Source organism: Thalassophryne amazonica, chromosome 11 (genome assembly GCF_902500255.1).
Source record: "Thalassophryne amazonica chromosome 11, fThaAma1.1, whole genome shotgun sequence".
Lineage (NCBI taxonomy): Eukaryota > Metazoa > Chordata > Actinopteri > Batrachoidiformes > Batrachoididae > Thalassophryne > Thalassophryne amazonica.
In genome coordinates, this window is record NC_047113.1 from 9,065,214 (window position 1) to 9,083,164 (window position 17,951).

The 17,951-nt window shown below is 41.1% G+C and overlaps 1 protein-coding gene across 1 annotated transcript in view; it reads left to right on the forward strand.

The window, feature by feature from the left end:
• Positions 1-17,951, forward strand: part of sh3bgrl (SH3 domain binding glutamate-rich protein like) — a 92,444-nt gene that overhangs the window by 70,260 nt on the left and 4,233 nt on the right. The window contains exon 2 of the mRNA XM_034181651.1: positions 11,353-11,538. Coding sequence (XP_034037542.1) covers positions 11,353-11,538 — 186 coding nt within the window. The remainder of the gene's footprint in view (positions 1-11,352; positions 11,539-17,951) is intronic.

Genomic DNA, 17,951 nt, shown 5'->3' on the forward strand with positions numbered 1-17,951 from the left:
ATATTTCCAATCACACATGGGGTCTAATATCACTTGTGAACCATTGTTTTAATTCTCGGCGGGCCACAAGAGTTTGACCATCATCCTAATCTTCCTCGCAAGGGTCAAAGCTCCAAGAACGCCTTTCTTTATTTTTCCCCTTCTTTTTGTCTTTCTTTCCTTTCCGGACTGCAGCTATTTGCAGCTGATCATCATCAGAGTCCTCCTCCTCCTCCTCCTGTAGGGGAGGGGCACTAGGTTTCACTCCTTTTTCTCCCTGCACAATTTCTTTCAACAATGAGGCCAATTCAAACATATCAGGGCGCATCCCTGACACACAAGTCACTTTCAATCCTTTTTGTTTACATTTTTCAGCCAAGAAGGAAGTTGGTACACCGTCTATTTCTTCGGCTTGAATTTCCAATTGCTTCACTTGTTGTTCTAATCTTGTCACCTTTTGTGATTTAGCACATTCTGATGAGCGGACTGTATCTAAAGTTAAAACCCGCTCTTTCCAGGCTTCTGCACAAATCCACATCATTTCATGAATACCTCCCAACGGAGCTTTCTCTTTAACCTCCACCCGTTTTAACATTTCACATAAAACTGGCGGAGTCGCGGTGGGAATCGCTCCAGTCCACGGCCCAGGGCGTCCCCCACGTCGCCGTAGAAGCTGGCCTATTTCCTTAAAAGTGATCCCATCCCACCCCGGGACCACTTCTTCCTGCTGAGATGCCACCTCCGCATCTCTCTTTCCCAATCTAAAGCAAGACTCCTGCTGAGATGCCACCTCCGCATCTCTCTTTCCCAATCTAAAGCAAGACATTTCTGTGTGTAGTCTGAGCGTAACCGTATCCTGCCGACAACGCCAAAAATGTTTTGAAACACAAGGTTCGGTCAGATCGGCACACAGAAATGATCACACAGACTGCATTTTGCTAGAATAAAAAGGCGTATATTTATTCCCCACAAAAGCAGTTACATCAAACACAAGTGGTTGCAGCGCATTTTTCTCTTACCGTGACGCCTTTAAGGTGGAGAGCCAACACCTTCAGCAGAGTGCGCCTGTCAACCGGCTGGGCGTTCGTACGTTAACCCGCAGCAGACTCTGTTGAAGCATGGTTCTACTCCCTCTTTTCTAGTGTGTCCGCGAAGGGAGGGTGAGTGGCCAACTCAACCTCCCTGGCGCACATAATTTCTTTAATCAACAGGCATCTGAAAGTTATTTCAAAGATATAATAAAAGCAGTTCTTCACTCCCAGTTCAGAATGATCCCAGCATGCTTCACTCCCAGTCGTTAGTGGCTACGAAAACAAAGTCGTGCTATCAGTGTAATAATAACAAGTACATCCAGCTCTTCGCTCCCAGTTCAGACTGACCCCAGAGTGCTAAAACAAAATTAAATTCTCAGGGTTACGTTAAGACAGGTGCAAAACAGCACAATAACATTTATTATACAGCATTATATCTTCCACTCAGTTGTACAAGCACTATGTTTTTATAGCATTTGTTACCTGGCAAAAAGATGATTGTGTTTTTGTTTTGTTTTTGTTTTTTTTGTTTGTTTTTTTTTGCTTGGGTGATCACGACAAATCTGGTATATGGCTCTGTATGGTTATTTGGCACAAATTTTTATGCTGGCTGCTGATGCTGATGCAACTCCAGATGTACCATGAGAATGGGGCAGGGCATGGGTGGATCCTTTTGGATCCAGAAACATTGAGAGATATTGATGTAGATGCCCTGGTGAGTCCACGAGCCCCCTAATGTTTACACTGTAGCACAATCACTGCACTACCATGCCCCCATTTTAAGGAATAAATTTAATAAATTATTGACTAAGAATTAAATTGTGCCTTATTGCTTTTGCGTGGAAAAAAGTGGCTGTACAATAACCAATAAGGTTCGAGCTTACATATTTTGCAAGCCTAACTGTGACCCTGCATAACATTCCAGTCAATACAGAGGAGTTGTTCTCTAGCATTCCAAAAGCAACAGATAAGGTTTGAACAATATATGAGAAAGTCCCTGTTTCTAATCACACCATGAGACAGGGAATGTCTATTTGCATCCATGAAATCTAGACAGAAAGCAATGCGAAGGCTCAAGTTTGGAACTCTAAATGTGCACTTATAGTATGCACAGATGGCATGTGTCCAGTTTCCCAACAAATTAATTTTGCTTGGCAGCAGTACAATGGTGGTCTGTTGAAGGAAAGGCTGAAGTGCACAACAGGAAGGAGAGGATAAATGTCTACAGAACAGCAGGTGTGAGTGTGACTGTGGCGATGTCTGATTAAAAAGGTAGCAAGGGTGTAAGCTCAGGTTCGCCCCCTGAAGGCTGTGCAGATCCTGCATTCCCCTCGGCTGCTGCTGCTTTGCAGAACAGGTGGGAATATGTGGTCGGACTTTGGCCTGTGGGTGCAGCTGCCGTTAAATGCTTCCAACCGTTCAAAGGCTAATCTGGTGACACTGTCAGCTTCCTCACAGAAGACTTCAGGTAAACAATGCATGTGTCTGGTGTATATACCATGAGTCTGGGAGGAGTCGTCACTGCTGCACAGAGAAGTGAGACAGTGAGACGGTTGGTTTTTGCAGAAACCTGTAGTTTATTTGCTGATTTTATTAGCTGTGTATGTGTGCGGCTGAAGCCTGATGTTCCTCCTTGCAGCGGACCTTATTTGGTTTGAGTTTGACCAGTTACGTCCTCTCGAATCTCAGAGGAGCGCTTGTTTCCGTCTGGCCTTATAGGGCCATCCTCTTTCTTACCCACACCCACTGCACCTCATTGAGCAAGAGTTTCATATAGCATGCATCGTCTACTTCCTCCAATACATCGTGCACGTAGGAGCAGTCATGCACACACATCAATCCTGATGCACCATGTCACTATCTTGTATTGCAAACCTTGTTTTCTTGGTCGGTGTATTGAGGATACTTTGGGACATGTCAAGTAAATTGTACATTTTGAGTACAGATATAATCATGCTGTCATCATTGATGCATTTAAATTTCAAGAAATCTGGAGTCGGTTAGTTGAGATCTCTTTGATCTTCTTACAAATGTCACATTATGTGCTGCTGAGTCAAAGCAGAAGAACAGAGTTTCACACATCATCACATTTGCATGAAAAAGACAGTGAGAAAGTGAGCGAACTGGGAATGTCTTCATTCTGTTGTATGTTAAGTATGCAAATGTTCCATTTGAAAACATCTCATTTTTGGCCGTACTCTGCTCTTGGGATTTAATTTTCTGTTCTTCAGATCTGTGTAGCTATCACTTTAAAAGTGTAATCCTTTACAATTTTTCACAAATTGGCAACATGCATCTTTAATGCAAAATTACAGCTGATTTTATTGCTAGTAAAATATTTATTGATTGCGTTTCTTCCATGAGTTCTTGAAGGTGACATGAAAGAAGAGCATGTGATTCAAAGTTCAAGCTGCATTAGTTGAAAACTGGGAATTCAGAATTTCCTGTTTCTAAATATAACAAATACATGTATTGACTCTAATAAAACTACAATTGTGCTCAAATATTTACATACCCTGGCAGAATTTTGGATTATTTTTTTTTTTTTTTTTACCCACTTTGCAGAGAATATGAGAGATTGCACAACAATTTATTTTTCACTCATGGATAGTAGTTGTGTGAAGCCATTTATTGTCAAACAACTGTGTAATTACAACAGAAACTAACCAAATGACCCTGGTCAAAAGATTACATCCCTGGTGATTTTGGCCTTATAACATGTACACAACTTGACACAAACAGCTTTGAATGGCTACAAAAGGTAACCATCCTCATCTGTGATCTGTTTGCTTGTAATCGGTGTGTGTATAAAAGGTCAGTGAGTTTCTGGGCTCCTGGGCTAACAGTGTTGGAACCAATCCAAGGTCATTAGACCAACAAAAATTTCAGCAACAACTGACAGGAAAATCCACAAATAACCTCAGCTGAAATACAGGACTCTTTGGAAAAAAAAAGTAGTGTGACTGTTTCAAGATGCACAATAAGGAGGCACTTGAAGAAAAATGGGCTGCATGGTCAAGTCGCCAGAAGAAAGCCATTAATACACAAATGTCACAAAGTATCCTGCTTACAATACGCCAAACAGCACAGAGAACAAAGTCATTTGGAGTGATGAGACCAAAATTGATCTTTTTGGCCATAGCCATAAATGTTACAATTAGAGAGGAGTCAACAAGGCCTATGATGAGGTGCACCCTTCGAACTGTGAAGCACGGAGGTGGATCACTGTTTTTGTGATCAATCAGTCAATTTTATTTATATAGCACCAAATCACAACAAACAGTTGCCCCAAGGCACTTTATATTGTAAGGCAAGGCCATACAATAATTACGTAAAAACCCCAACGGCCAAACGACCCCCTGTGAGCAAGCACTTGGCGACAGTGGGAAGGAAAAACTCCCTTTTAACAGGAAGAAACCTCCAGCAGAACCAGGCTCAGGGAGGGGCAGTCTTCTGCTGGGACTGGTTGGGGCTGAGGGAGAGAACCAAGAAAAAGACATGCTGTGGAGGGGAGCAGAGATCAATCACTAATGATTAAATGCAGAGAAAGAAACACTTTTTTTTTGTTTTTGTTTTTTTACGTGCGTGTGCGAGCGAATCGTGAAGATTATTTTATTTATTAACTACACAGATGTATAATAAAGCAAATGGTGACTGGTTTCTAAACACAATTATAAGAGAGTTTTTTTGGGGGGAAAGAGTGAGCTGCAGGCCCACAGCAAGCAGCTGAGTTTTTTTTTTTTGTTTACATGTGCGTGCGTGAACGGAACAGGAGGTCCTCAAACTGGGTCCTGCAGAGGTGGAAGGACCGCTGAAAGCGGCCGTCATCCAGACGCAGCTTCTGCAGCAAATAATGATGCTCCCCGAATTTGGAACATCTCATGACGTTTGTCAGCTTTCCACAACAACTCACTCCATGTGATCAAGGTCCGTCATGTTAACTTGACTGACAACCGGAGCCGGCGAGCGGAATGGAAGCTCCTCATATTTGATGACGCACTGGGGCGAATTTTCGCAGCGAAAGCAGAGCAACACACCGGGCGATGGTGGCGCGTCCATCGCCACGTGACCGATGCAAATTTGTGGCGTCTGGTCGCACCCGGTGTGAACGCGGCATAATACATTCCATGTTGGCTGCACAAAATTAAAAGTGAAGCGGGGGGTCGGGGTGGTTATGGTTTGGGTGGGAGGAATGAGTAGGATTAGGTTATGGTTAAGGTTAGGGTTGGGGTAGGAATAGGGTTAGTAATAGTGAGTTTAAAAAAAAACTCATCACGAAAATTTGACGCATTTCGTGACGTGCGCACAAAAAAAAAAACGTGAGACTGGGCTGCATTAGCCACTCTGAGGAGATCTCAAATGTGCAGTTCATACAAGACAATCCAGGAATTTACAGGAACTGTAGGCTTTTTGCCAAGAGGAATGGGCAGCTTTAAATCAAATCAAATCAGTTTTATTTATATAGCGCCAAATCACAACAAACAGTTGCCCCAAGGCGCTTTATATTGTAAGGCAAAGCCATACAATAACTACGGAAAAACCCCAACGGTCAAAACAACCCCCTGTGAGCAAGCACTTGGCGACAGTGGGAAGGGAAAAACTCCCTTTTAACAGGAAGAAACCTCCAGCAGAACCAGGCTCAGGGAAGACAGTCCTCTGCTGGGACTGGTTGGGGCTGAGGGAGAGAACCAGGAAAAAGACATGCTGTGGAGGGGAGCAGAGATCAATCACTAATGATTAAATGCAGAGTGGTGCATACAGAGCAAAAAGAGAAAGAAACACTCAGTGCATCATGGGAACCCCCCAGCAGTCTAAGTCTATAGCAGCATAACTAAGGGATGGTTCAGGGTCACCTGATCCAACCCTAACTATAAGCTTTAGCAAAAAGGAAAGTTTTAAGCCTAATCTTAAAAGTAGAGAGGGTATCTGTCTCCCTGATCTGAATTGGGAGCTGGTTCCACAGGAGAGGAGCCTGAAAGCTGAAGACTCTGCCTCCCATTCTACTCTTACAAACCCTAGGAACTACAAGTAAGCCTGCAGTCTGAGAGCGAAGTGCTCTATTGGGGTGATATGGTACTATGAGGTCCATAAGATAAGATGGGACCTGATTATTCAAAACCTTATAAGTAAGAAGAAGAATTTTAAATTCTATTCTAGAATTAACAGGAAGCCAATGAAGAGAGGCCAATATGGGTGAGATATGCTCTCTCCTTCTAGTCCCTGTCAGTACTCTAGCTGCAGCATTTTGAATTAACTGAAGGCTTTTCAGGGAACTTTTAGGACAACCTGATAATAATGAATTACAATAGTCCAGCCTAGAGGAAATAAATGCATGAATTAGTTTTTCAGCATCACTCTGAGACAAGACCTTTCTAATTTTAGAGATATTGCGCAAATGCAAAAAAGCAGTCCTACATATTTGTTTAATATGCGCATTGAATGACATATCCTGATCAAAAATGACTCCAAGATTTCTCACAGTATTACTAGACGTCAGGGTAATGCCATCCAGAGTAAGGATCTGGTTAGACACCATGTTTCTAAGATTTGTGGGGCCAAGTACAATAACTTCAGTTTTATCTGAGTTTAAAAGCAGGAAATTAGAGGTCATCCAGAGGTCTTTATGTCTGTAAGACAATCCTGCAGTTTAGCTAATTGGTGTGTGTACTCTGGCTTCATGGATAGATAAAGCTGGGTATCATCTGCGTAACAATGAAAATTTAAGCAATGCTGTCTAATAATACTGCCTAAGGGAAACATGTATAAAGTGAATAAAATTGGTCCTAGCACAGAACCTTGTGGAACTCCATAATTAACCTTAGTCTGTGAAGAAGATTCCCCATTTACATGAACAAATTGTAATCTATTAGATAAATATGATTCAGACCACCACAGCGCAGTGCCTTTAATACCTATGGCATGCTCTAATCTCTGTAATAAAATTTTATGAACAACAGTATCAAAATCAGCACTGAGGTCTAACAGAACAAGCGCAGAGATGAGTTCACTGTCTGAGGCCATAAGAAGATCATTTGTAACCGTCACTAATGCTGTTTCTGTACTATGATGAATTCTAAAACCTGACTGAAACTCTTCAAATAGACCAGGGGTGGGCATCGAGGGCCGAGACACTGCAGGTTTTCCATGCAACCATTCACCTCAGCAGGTGGGTTGCTGATGAGCTTCTCCTCTGAACATAAACACCTGGTTGTCAATGAAATCACCTGCTGAGGTGACTGGTTGCATGGAAAACCTGCAGTGTCTCGGCCCTTTATGGCACATGATTGCCCACCCCTGAAATAGACCATTCCTCTGCAGATGACCAGTTAGCTGTTTTACAACTACCCTTTCAAGAATTTTTGAGAGAAAAGGAAGGTTGGAGATTGGCCTATAATTAGCTAAGACAGCTGGGTCAAGTGATGGCTTTTTAAGTAATGGTTTAATTACTGCCACCTTAAAAGCCTGTGGTACATAGCCAACTAATAAAGATAGATTGATCATATTTAAGATTGAAGCATTAATTAATGGTAGGGCTTCCTTGAGCAGCCTGGTAGGAATGGGGTCTAATAGACATGTTGATGGTTTGGAGGAAGTAACTAATGAAAATAACTCAGACAGAACAATCGGAGAGAAAGAGTCTAACCAAATACCGGCATCACTGAAACCAGCCAAAGATAACGATATGTCGTTGGGATGGTTATGAGTAATTTTTTCTCTAATAGTTAAAATTTTATTAGCAAAGAAAGTCATGAAGTCATTACTAGTTAAAGTTAAAGGAATACTCAGCTCAATAGAGCTCTGACTCTTTGTCAGCCTGGCTACAGTGCTGAAAAGAAACCTGGGGTTGTTCATATTTTCTTCAATTAGTGATGAGTAGTAAGATGTCCTAGCTTTTCGGAGGGCGTTTTTATAGAGCAACAGACTCTTTTTCCAGGCTAAGTGAAGATCTTCTAAATTCGTGAGACGCCATTTCCTCTCTAACTTATGGGTTATCTGCTTTAAGCTGCGAGTTTGTGAGTTATACCATGGAGTCAGGCACTTCTGATTTAAGGCTCTCTTTTTCAGAGGAGCTACAGCATCCAAAGTTGTCTTCAATGAAACTATTGACGAGATACTCTATCTCACTCACAGAGTTTAGGTAGCTACTCTGCAATGTGTTGGTATATGGCATTAGAGAACATAAAGAAGGAATCATATCCTTAAACCTAGTTACAGCGCTTTCTGAAAGACTTCTCGTGTAATGAAACTTATTCCCCACTGCTGGGTAGTCCATCAGAGTAAATGTAAATGTTATTAAGAAATGATCAGACAGAAGGGAGTTTTCAGGGAATACTGTTAAGTCTTCAATTTCCATACCATAAGTCAGAACAAGATCTAAGATATGATTAAAGTGGTGGGTGGGACTCATTTACATTCTGAGCAAAGCCAATTGAGTCTAATAATAGATTAAATGCAGTGTTGAGGCTGTCATTCTCAGCATCTGTGTGGATGTTAAAATCGCCCACTATAATTATCTTATCTAAGCTAAGCACTAAGTCAGACAAAAGGTCTGAAAATTCACAGAGAAACTCACAGTAACGACCAGGTGGACGATAGATAATAACAAATAAAACTGGTTTTTGGGACTTCCAATTTGGATGGACAAGACTAAGAGTCAAGCTTTCAAATGAATTAAAGTTCTGTCTGGGTTTTGGATTAATTAATAAGCTGGAATGGAAGATTGCTGCTAATCTTCCGCCTCGGCCCGTGCTACGAGCGTTCTGGCAGTTAGTGTGACTCGGGGGTGTTGACTCATTTAAACTAACATATTCATCCTGCTGTAACCAGGTTTCTGTAAGGCAGAATAAATCAATATGTTGATCAATTATTATATCATTTACTAACAAGGACTTAGAAGAGAGAGACCTAATGTTTAATAGACCACATTTAACTGTTTTAGTCTGTGGTGCAGTTGAAGGTGCTATATTATTTTTTCTTTTTGAATTTTTATGCTTAAATAGATTTTTGCTGGTTATTGGTGGTCTGGGAGCAGGCACCGTCTCTACAGGGATGGGGTAATGAGGGGATGACAGGGGAGAGAGAAGCTGCAGAGAGGTGTGTAAGACTACAACTCTGCTTCCTGGTCCCAACCCTCGATAGTCACAGTTTGGAGGATTTAAGAAAATTGGCCAGATTTCTAGAAATGAGAGCTGCTCCATCCAAAGTGGGATGGATGCCATCTCTCCTAACAAGACCAGGTTTTCCCCAGAAGCTTTGCCAATTATCTATGAAGCCCACCTCATTTTTTGGACACCACTCAGACAGCCAGCAATTCAAGGAGAACATGCGGCTAAACATGTCACTCCCAGTCCGATTGGGGAGGGGTCCAGAGAAAACTACAGAGTCCAACATTGTTTTTGCAAAGTTACACACCGATTCAATGTTAATTTTAGTGACCTCCGATTGGCGTAACCGGGTGTCATTACTGCTGACGTGAATTACAATCTTACCAAATTTACGCTTAGCCTTAGACAGCAGTTTCAAATTTCCTTCAGTGTCGCCTGCTCTGGCCCCCGGAAGACATTTGACTATGGTTTCTGGTGTCGCTAACTTCACATTTCTCAAAACAGAGTCGCCAATAACCAGAGTTTGATCCTTGGCGGGTGTTTCGCCGAGTGGGGAAAAATGGTTAGAAATGTGAACGGTTGGCGGTGTACATGAGGCTTCTGTTTAGGGCTACACTTCCTCCTCACAGTCACCCAGTCGGCCTGCTTTCCCGGCTGCTCGTGATCTGCTGGAAGGGAACTAACGGCGGCTAAGCTACCTTGGTCTGCACTGACTACAGGGGCCTGGCTAGCTGTAGAATTTTCCATGGTGCGGAGCCGAGTCTCCAATTCGCCCAGCCTGGCCTCCAAAGCTACGAATAAGCTACACTTATTACAAGTACCATTACTGCTAAAGGAGGCCGAGGAATAACTAAACATTTCACACCCAAAGCAGAAAAGTGCAGGAGAGACAGGAGAAGCCGCCATGCTAAACCGGCTAAGAGCTAGTAGCTGCGCTAAGCTAGTGGATTCCTAAAAACACACAAAGTGAATAGTGTGTAAATAATTTAGAGGTGATTCAGCAGAGGGAGTGCTTTAGTTAAGGCACGTGAAGATTACACTGTGAAACAAATCGTTATCTAGTTATCTAGATCAATCTAACTACGCAGATTAAACAGCTAACAGATACAGCAAAACACCGCTGTGCTCCGGAACAGGAAGTGATACAATACTGCAGTGAGAGCCAACCACTTTATAAACCAGTTTATTGCCTAAAAGTCATAGAAAAAGTACAGAAAATAACCAAAACTAATTGCTTATGGAAGGAAATGTTGTCTCCCTTCTTCCTCCTGTTGTCGCATTGCCAACATGTGCACCTTTCTGGCATTTTCAGCTGTGTCTTGACAAGATTTATGAGCTACTCCTGTGTGTGCAAACCACTGAGTTGCCTGGTTAGAAAATGTTGTCCGCGCCTCCTTGCCGGCACACGTCTCAGTGCAACTCCGGACTCTACTACTAACATACGACTCTGTGGGCGTGGCTTTCTCACAACCCTCTACGCTTCCCCCCTGCTCCCCCAGGCACAGCCACAGCAGACCATTACACTCACAATCACTCCCCGCTTTGGTCACTTTTCATCCCACACAAATTAAATCACTCACTGCTCGCTCCAAAAGAGAAAACAATCTGCATTGTATTTTAAGTTTACATAAGATAAAAGCCAAAAATCCACCGTTTCTACTCCATGCTCATTTCACTCACATGCCCTGACTTTGTTTAAACATTACCCCCTACCTGCACAAATAACATCTGATTATTTACATTTTATGGATCTTGTGGATCACGATGTGTCCCGACATGATAATTATTTGTAAACATTTAAAGCTTTCATGATTGCTCACAGTGTTCTACACCACTAGTTTTACCACAGATTACATACACATGTTCAGGCCCAGATTAGGTGTTCTATGAACTTATTTATTTACTTCTTCATTCATTTGTGCCAGAAACATATCCTATCAACAATGGGAGCCCACTTTAAATAGTAAAAAAAAATGGAAGGTGACTGTCTGCTTCGCCTTGACAACTTCATCATCTCTTATAATACGCTTGTGTCACTTCCTTCTTCTGCAAGTGAATGAATGGTAACTTAGTAACAAAACATTTAACAATTACTGTGGTGTTACTTCTCAGTGCAGCAGAAGTGTCTTATTGTTGGAGCAGACTGGTGACAGTATGGCGTGTCAAGGCCGTATGTGTGCTCATAATGTTGAAGTAGCACTACTACTAACAACTTCCCCTCTCTCTGCACCACACAGATTAAAAAGCAGCAGCAGGATGTCATGGGCTTCCTGGCAGCCAATAAAATCGAATTTGAGGAGTGTGACATCGCAGCCAGTGAGGAGAACAGAAAGTGGATGAGAGAGAACATTCCAGAAGATTCCAGGCCAGCCACCGGGAACCCTCTTCCTCCACAAATATTTAATGAAAACAAATATTGTGGGGTGAGATGCTTTGAATTATATGATGTCACATTTTCATTTTGTTTGCAAAATTTGAGTTAATTTTAATGATTCTTTTTTTTTTTTTTTTTTTTTTTGTACCTTGAAGTTTCACAAATGCAGTAATACATTTGATGGAGTAACCTGTACAAAGTGTTTGCAACAGAGGACATCTTTTGATAAGCTGTCATTTGCAAATTTGTATTGATGACCAATCAGGCTCAGCCACTGTGGACCTTTTTTAAAATTCCAAACTGGTGGCTAATAATATATTTCCTAATTGTGTAAAATAATACAGTTTCAAACATTCCAATAATACACAATTCCAAACATTCCAAGGTTGTGTGTATATTATGCAGTCATAAGACAACACTAGGTAGTAAAAATACATCTTTTGATGTAAATGTTGAAGCTTATTATATGGGACGTTCCCATTCTAGGCTGTCTAACCTAGCCCAGTCACTGCAATAGGTCTGTTCCATGCAGTATGAGAATCTGAAATATTCTGGAATTTGGTCTGACTTGTATAGGAATACTGGTGCTGTGCAGGACATCGGGACAAGTGCAATGCTGTGGTCCCCAAGCAGAAGTATTGTTCAGATTTCCAGATGTTGTGTGTATTTCACTAAAAATGAATCCCTAACCCTTTTTCTAGTCTTATCCCCAACTCTAATTCAGTCATAATAAAATAATTTATAATGTTGCTAGGCAGCTGAGACATCAGGTTTAGAACCTTATTCTGACCCTGGATGCACACCGATTCCTTCCAAAAATGGTGGCCACATTAAAAAAGATCCCTTTTTGTCCCAGTGTGCATAATGTGCAGAACAGCTCTCCATGATAGTTATTCAGCATGTAGCTGCCTAAGTTAAATTGTTATCTCCAGTCAGAGCTGCTACCAGCTCAATTAGAAACTGGAAAAGACAAAATTCTTCGTGGGATGTCGATGTACAGAAATAATATGTAATGAGGTCAAGTGACATTTGCGAAGAATGTAATGCGTAATGGAGTCACCGGACAAAATTGTTTAAAACTACAATAACTTTGTTGGAGGACAGTGGTACAGAGACTTGTGGACACATCAAACTCTGGAGAAAATGAACAAAATTTAGTATTTGTGTAAGTACAAAAAATTCTGTATTCATCACACAGACACATGCTGTTTATACGCACACCAGTAAGTGTCAGCTGTTGATAAATCCCACATAAGCACATACTCATGCTATAACGTAACCATGTATGGCAACAGTACATCTGTTTGTTGCTTCACTTTCTCATCGGAATACTTTCATAAGACAGAAAAGCAAATCAACTTATGTGAAATGGAGATTGTAGTGTTTGTGTGTGGTCAAAATAAATAACATAAGTGTGCCACTACATGGCTACAACACGTACACCCATGCTGTCACGTTGTTTCTTAATTTGGACATGACACTTAGTTATGGACATAATTTTAACTCGCGCATTGCCCATGGGGATCCACGGGCTCTAGACTGAGTAGTGTTGATATTTTTCAAGGGTGGAAATAAATTATGCAAAGTTTCTACAATGAGTTGGAATGACATGTGAGTCCAGAATGTTTTTAGAACCTTAGATGTTAGACCTCAACATTTTTTAGAGGAAGAACTCTACCCTTTTATTTCCTGTTAATTTTGTAATTTTTTTATGTTAATTTACTGTCTTAATGTATTTTTAAATTGTTTAGGTTCTTGTTTTCACATACACACTATATTATGCCTGCAATGCTACGTGCGCTCTGATTGGCTGATTTCCAATCTGATATTTTCCCAAGTCAGGTCGATTACCGTGACAATCGGTCCAGAATGCATATCACATTAGTTCAGGGCTTGACAATAAGGCAATTTATGCACTGGCCCACAGGGCCAGTAGAATCTGAAAGTTACTGGCCCGGATGAAAATATCACTGGCCCATACTTTCACGCCTGTGCCGAACCGGGGGGTAACTGATAAGAATTTTTTAAATCAACACTCAGACATTAGAATTGGGTTTCCTTAATGTAAAAACACTTGAAAACAAACACAAAATTCTTATACTACATGATAAAAACCTTAAAGTGAGTAAAGTTTGAAAAAAAATGTCGGTAGGTAACTGATAGGAATTTTTTCAACACTCAGACATTAATACAAAAATAAATTTATTTCTTGATCATTTACAAAATTAATATGTTAAATTTCATAAACCAAGTTCCCTTGCTAATGTTGTCACCGTGGGGTTTCCACAAGGGCATACTGATTAGACTTTTAAACTGGCGTATGAAATCATACCACATTGTCTACCAGGACATGGTATATTTATACTTACTTGTTAGCATATTCTGGCATGGCCCTACAAGTTCCACAGAAGACAACCTCACTCTCCTCATCACGCTCCAGCTATGGCCGTCTTTTCTTCCAGGAAGTTTGCCAAGTTTTCCTCACCCTTTTCTTCTCATATTCAGCATCAGCAGCCTTCCTCTTCTGTGCTTGTTTTGAGGGTGATAGCTGTTCTTTCCTTTGCTTTCCTGGTTTCTGCCCAGAGGCAGGAGGTTTCAAGAAATTCATAATATTCACTGCGCTCGATCTTGCTTAAGCGAAAATGACGCGTCGATGTTGAAGCGAAATTTGCGCCACATCAGAAGATGCGCCTGCAGACGAAGTTTGTCTGCACTTCGGCAATGTTCCCAACATCGGAGGATGTTCATTCAGTTGTTTAATTTTGTAGAAAAAAGCAGGTCACAGACATGGCACAAAGTCATTTCAAATGGCAACTTTCTGGCTTTAAGAAACACTATAAGAAATCCGGAAAAAAAATTGTGGCCATCAGTAACGGTTACTTTTTTAGACCAAGCAGAGGGAAAAAATATGGACTCACTCAATTCTGAGGAATAATTTATGGAATCACCCTGTAAATTTTCATCCCCAAAACTAACACCTGCATCAAATCAGATCTGCTCGTTAGTCTGCATCTAAAAAGGAGTGATCACACCTTGGTGAGCTGTTGCACCAAGTGGACTGACATGAATCATGGCTCCAACACGAGAGATGTCAATTGAAACAAAGGAGAGGATTATCAAACTCTTAAAAGAGGGCTAAATCATCACGCAATGTTGCAAAAGATGTTGGTTGTTCACAGTCAGCTGTGTCTAAACTCTGGACCAAATACAAACAACATGGGAAGGTTGTTAAAGGCAAACATACTGGTAGACCAAGGAAGACATCAAAGCGTCAAGACAGAAAACTTAAAGCAGTATGTCTCAAAAATCGAAAATGCACAACAAAACAAATGAGGAACGAATGGGAGGAAACTGGAGTCAGCATCTGTGACCGAACTGTAAGAAACCGCCTAAAGGAAATGGGATTTACATACAGAAAAGCTAAACGAAAGCCGTCATTAACACATAAACAGAAACAAACATGGTTACAATGGGCTAAGGAAAAGCAATCGTGGACTGTGGATGACTGGATGAAAGTCATATTCAGTGATGAATCTCGAATCTGCATTGGGCAAGGTGATGATGCTGGAACCTTTGTTTGGTGCCGTTCCAGTGAGATTTATAAAGATGACTGCCTGAAGAGAACATGTAAATTTCCATAGTCATTGATGATATGGGGCTGCATGTCAGGTAAAGGCACTGGGGAGATGGCTGTCATTACATCATCAATAAATGCACAAGTTTACTTTGATATTTTGGACACTTTTCTTATACCATCAATTGAAAGTATGTTTGGGGATGATGAAATAATGCATCTTGCCATAGAGCAAAAACTGTGAAAACATTCCTTGCAAAAAGACACACAGGGTCAATGTCATGACCTGCAAATAGTCTGGATCTTAATACAATTGAAAATCTTTGGTGGAAGTTGAAGAAAATGGTCCATGACAAGGCTCCAACCTGCAAAGCTGATCTGGCAACAGCAATCAGAGAAAGTTGGAGCCAGATTGATGAAGAGTACTGTTTGTCACTCATTAAGTCCATGCCTCAGAGACTGCAAGCTGTTAGAAAAGCCAGAGGTGGTGCAACAAAATACTAGTGATGTGTTGGAGCGTTCTTTTGTTTTTCATGATTCCATAATTTTTTCCTCAGAATTGAGTGATTCCATATTTTTTTCCCTCTGCTTGGTCTAAAAAAGTAACCGTTTTTCTTGATTTCTTATAGTGTTTCTTAAAGCCAGAAAGTTGCCATTTGAAATTACGTTAGTTTTGTGTCATGTCTGTGATCTGCTTTTTTTCTACAAAATTAAACAACTGAATGAACATCCTCCGAGGCCGGTGATTCCATAGTTTTTGCCAGGGGTTGTGTATATATATACGAGGTCTGTCAATAAAGTATAGGTCCTTTTTATTTTTTTCAAAAACTATATGGATTTCATTCATATGTTTTTATGTCAGACATGCTTGAACCCTCGTGCGCATGCGTGAGTTTTTCCACGCCTGTCGGTGACGTCATTCGCCTGTGAGCACTCCTTGTGGGAGGAGTCGTCCAGCCCCTCGTCGGAATTCCTTTGTCTGAGAAGTTGCTGAGAGACTGGCGCTTTGTTTGATCAAAATTTTTTCTAAACCTGTGAGACACATCGAAGTGGACACGGTTCGAAAAATTAAGCTGGTTTTCAGTGAAAATTTTAACGGCTGATGAGAGATTTTGAGGTGATACTGTCGCTTTAAGGACATCCCACGGTGCGAGACGTCGCACAGCGCTCTCAGGTGCCGTCGTCAGCCTGTTTCAAGCTGAAAACCTCCACATTTCAGGCTCTATTGATCCAGGACGTCGTGAGAGAACAGAGAAGTTTCAGAAGAAGTCGGTTTCAGCATTTTATCCGGATATTCCACTGTTAAAGGAGATTTTTTTTAATGAAAGACGTGCGGACGGATTGCAGCGTCGGCTCGCAGCCGGCACGACGCTCCACCACAGGAAAAACACCTCTGTTGGAAGCCTTAAGGACAAGTTGAAACATGTCCAGCTGTTAAACAATTTCTCATATACTCACTCCACTGAAAGCCATCAAAAGCCGCCTGGATTTTACAAATGGTTATCAACACGGAGGTGTTTTTCCTGTGCCGCCGCACCGCACCGTCCGCACGTCTTTCATTAAAAAAATCTCCTTTAACAGTGGAATATCCGGATGTTCTGTTATTTTTATGTTCTTTTTTTTTATGTGTTGTTTTAAAATTTTATTTTATATGTGTTTTATTTTGTAAATTTGTGTTTTTAATGTTAAGCACTTTGGACACCAGTCGGTGCTGTAAAGCGCTTTATAAATAAATGTTGATTGATTGAAAATGCTGAAACCGACTTCTTCTGAAACTTCTCTGTTCTCTCACGACGTCCTGGATCAATAGAGCCTGAAATGTGGCTGTTTTCAGCTTGAAACAGGCTGACGACGGCGCCTGGGAGTGCTGCACAACGTCTCGCACCGTGGGAAGTCCTTAAAGCGACAGTATCACCTCAAAATCTCTCATCAGCCATTAAAATTTTCACTGAAGACCAGCTTAATTTTTTCGAACCGTGTCCACGTCTATGTGTCTCACAGGTTTAGAAAAAATTTTGATCAAACAAAGCGCCAGTCTCTCAGCAACTTCTCAGACAAAGGAATTCCGATGAGGGGCTGGACAACTCCTCCCACAAGGAGTGCTCACAGGCGAATGACGTCACCGACAGGCGTGGAAAAACTCACGCATGCGCACGAGGGTTCAAGCATGTCTGACGTAAAAACATATGAATGAAATCCATATAGTTTTTGAAAAAATAAAAAAGGACCTATACTTTATTGACAGCCCTCGTGTGTATATATATATATATATATATATATATATATATATATATAGCCATATAATAAACAAATTATTAACCTCACTTGCTCGGTCTGTGTGGGAAAATTTTCCTGTCCAGAGCTCACGCTCAGTTAATAATCCATTATTAGTAGTAGTAGTATCGCCAGTTATGTTTTGTCATTGGATTTTTAAATGGACCACAAAGGAAATGTTTTCAGTTTCTTGTGTCATTCATGTATTTTTAATGAATTTACAATTATATTATGTACTTACATTGAACTTACTAAATAAGATCACGCATGCATGCACACTTTTGATATATAGATGATTTACTGCCCTCTGCTGGAATGGTGTGTGAGTCCAGAACGTAGTTATCAATGTCCATTGTTCAGTGTTAGCTAATATCTGTAATTTCCCCCAAAATATCAGTGCTATCAATGTTCCGTTTTGGTGGCGTTCCTCCTTGACCCAAATTACACAAACATACCAAACAGCAAATGTCAGCTCTCCCTAGTGTGTCTGTGATCAAAGTTATACACACACATGCACACACACCACTTCGCTTTTAATATATTGTGGCAAGCTGCACAGAAGATTGAAAACCGCGCCAGAGCTTTTTGTCTTTTCTGCATTCTGCCGCAAGAAG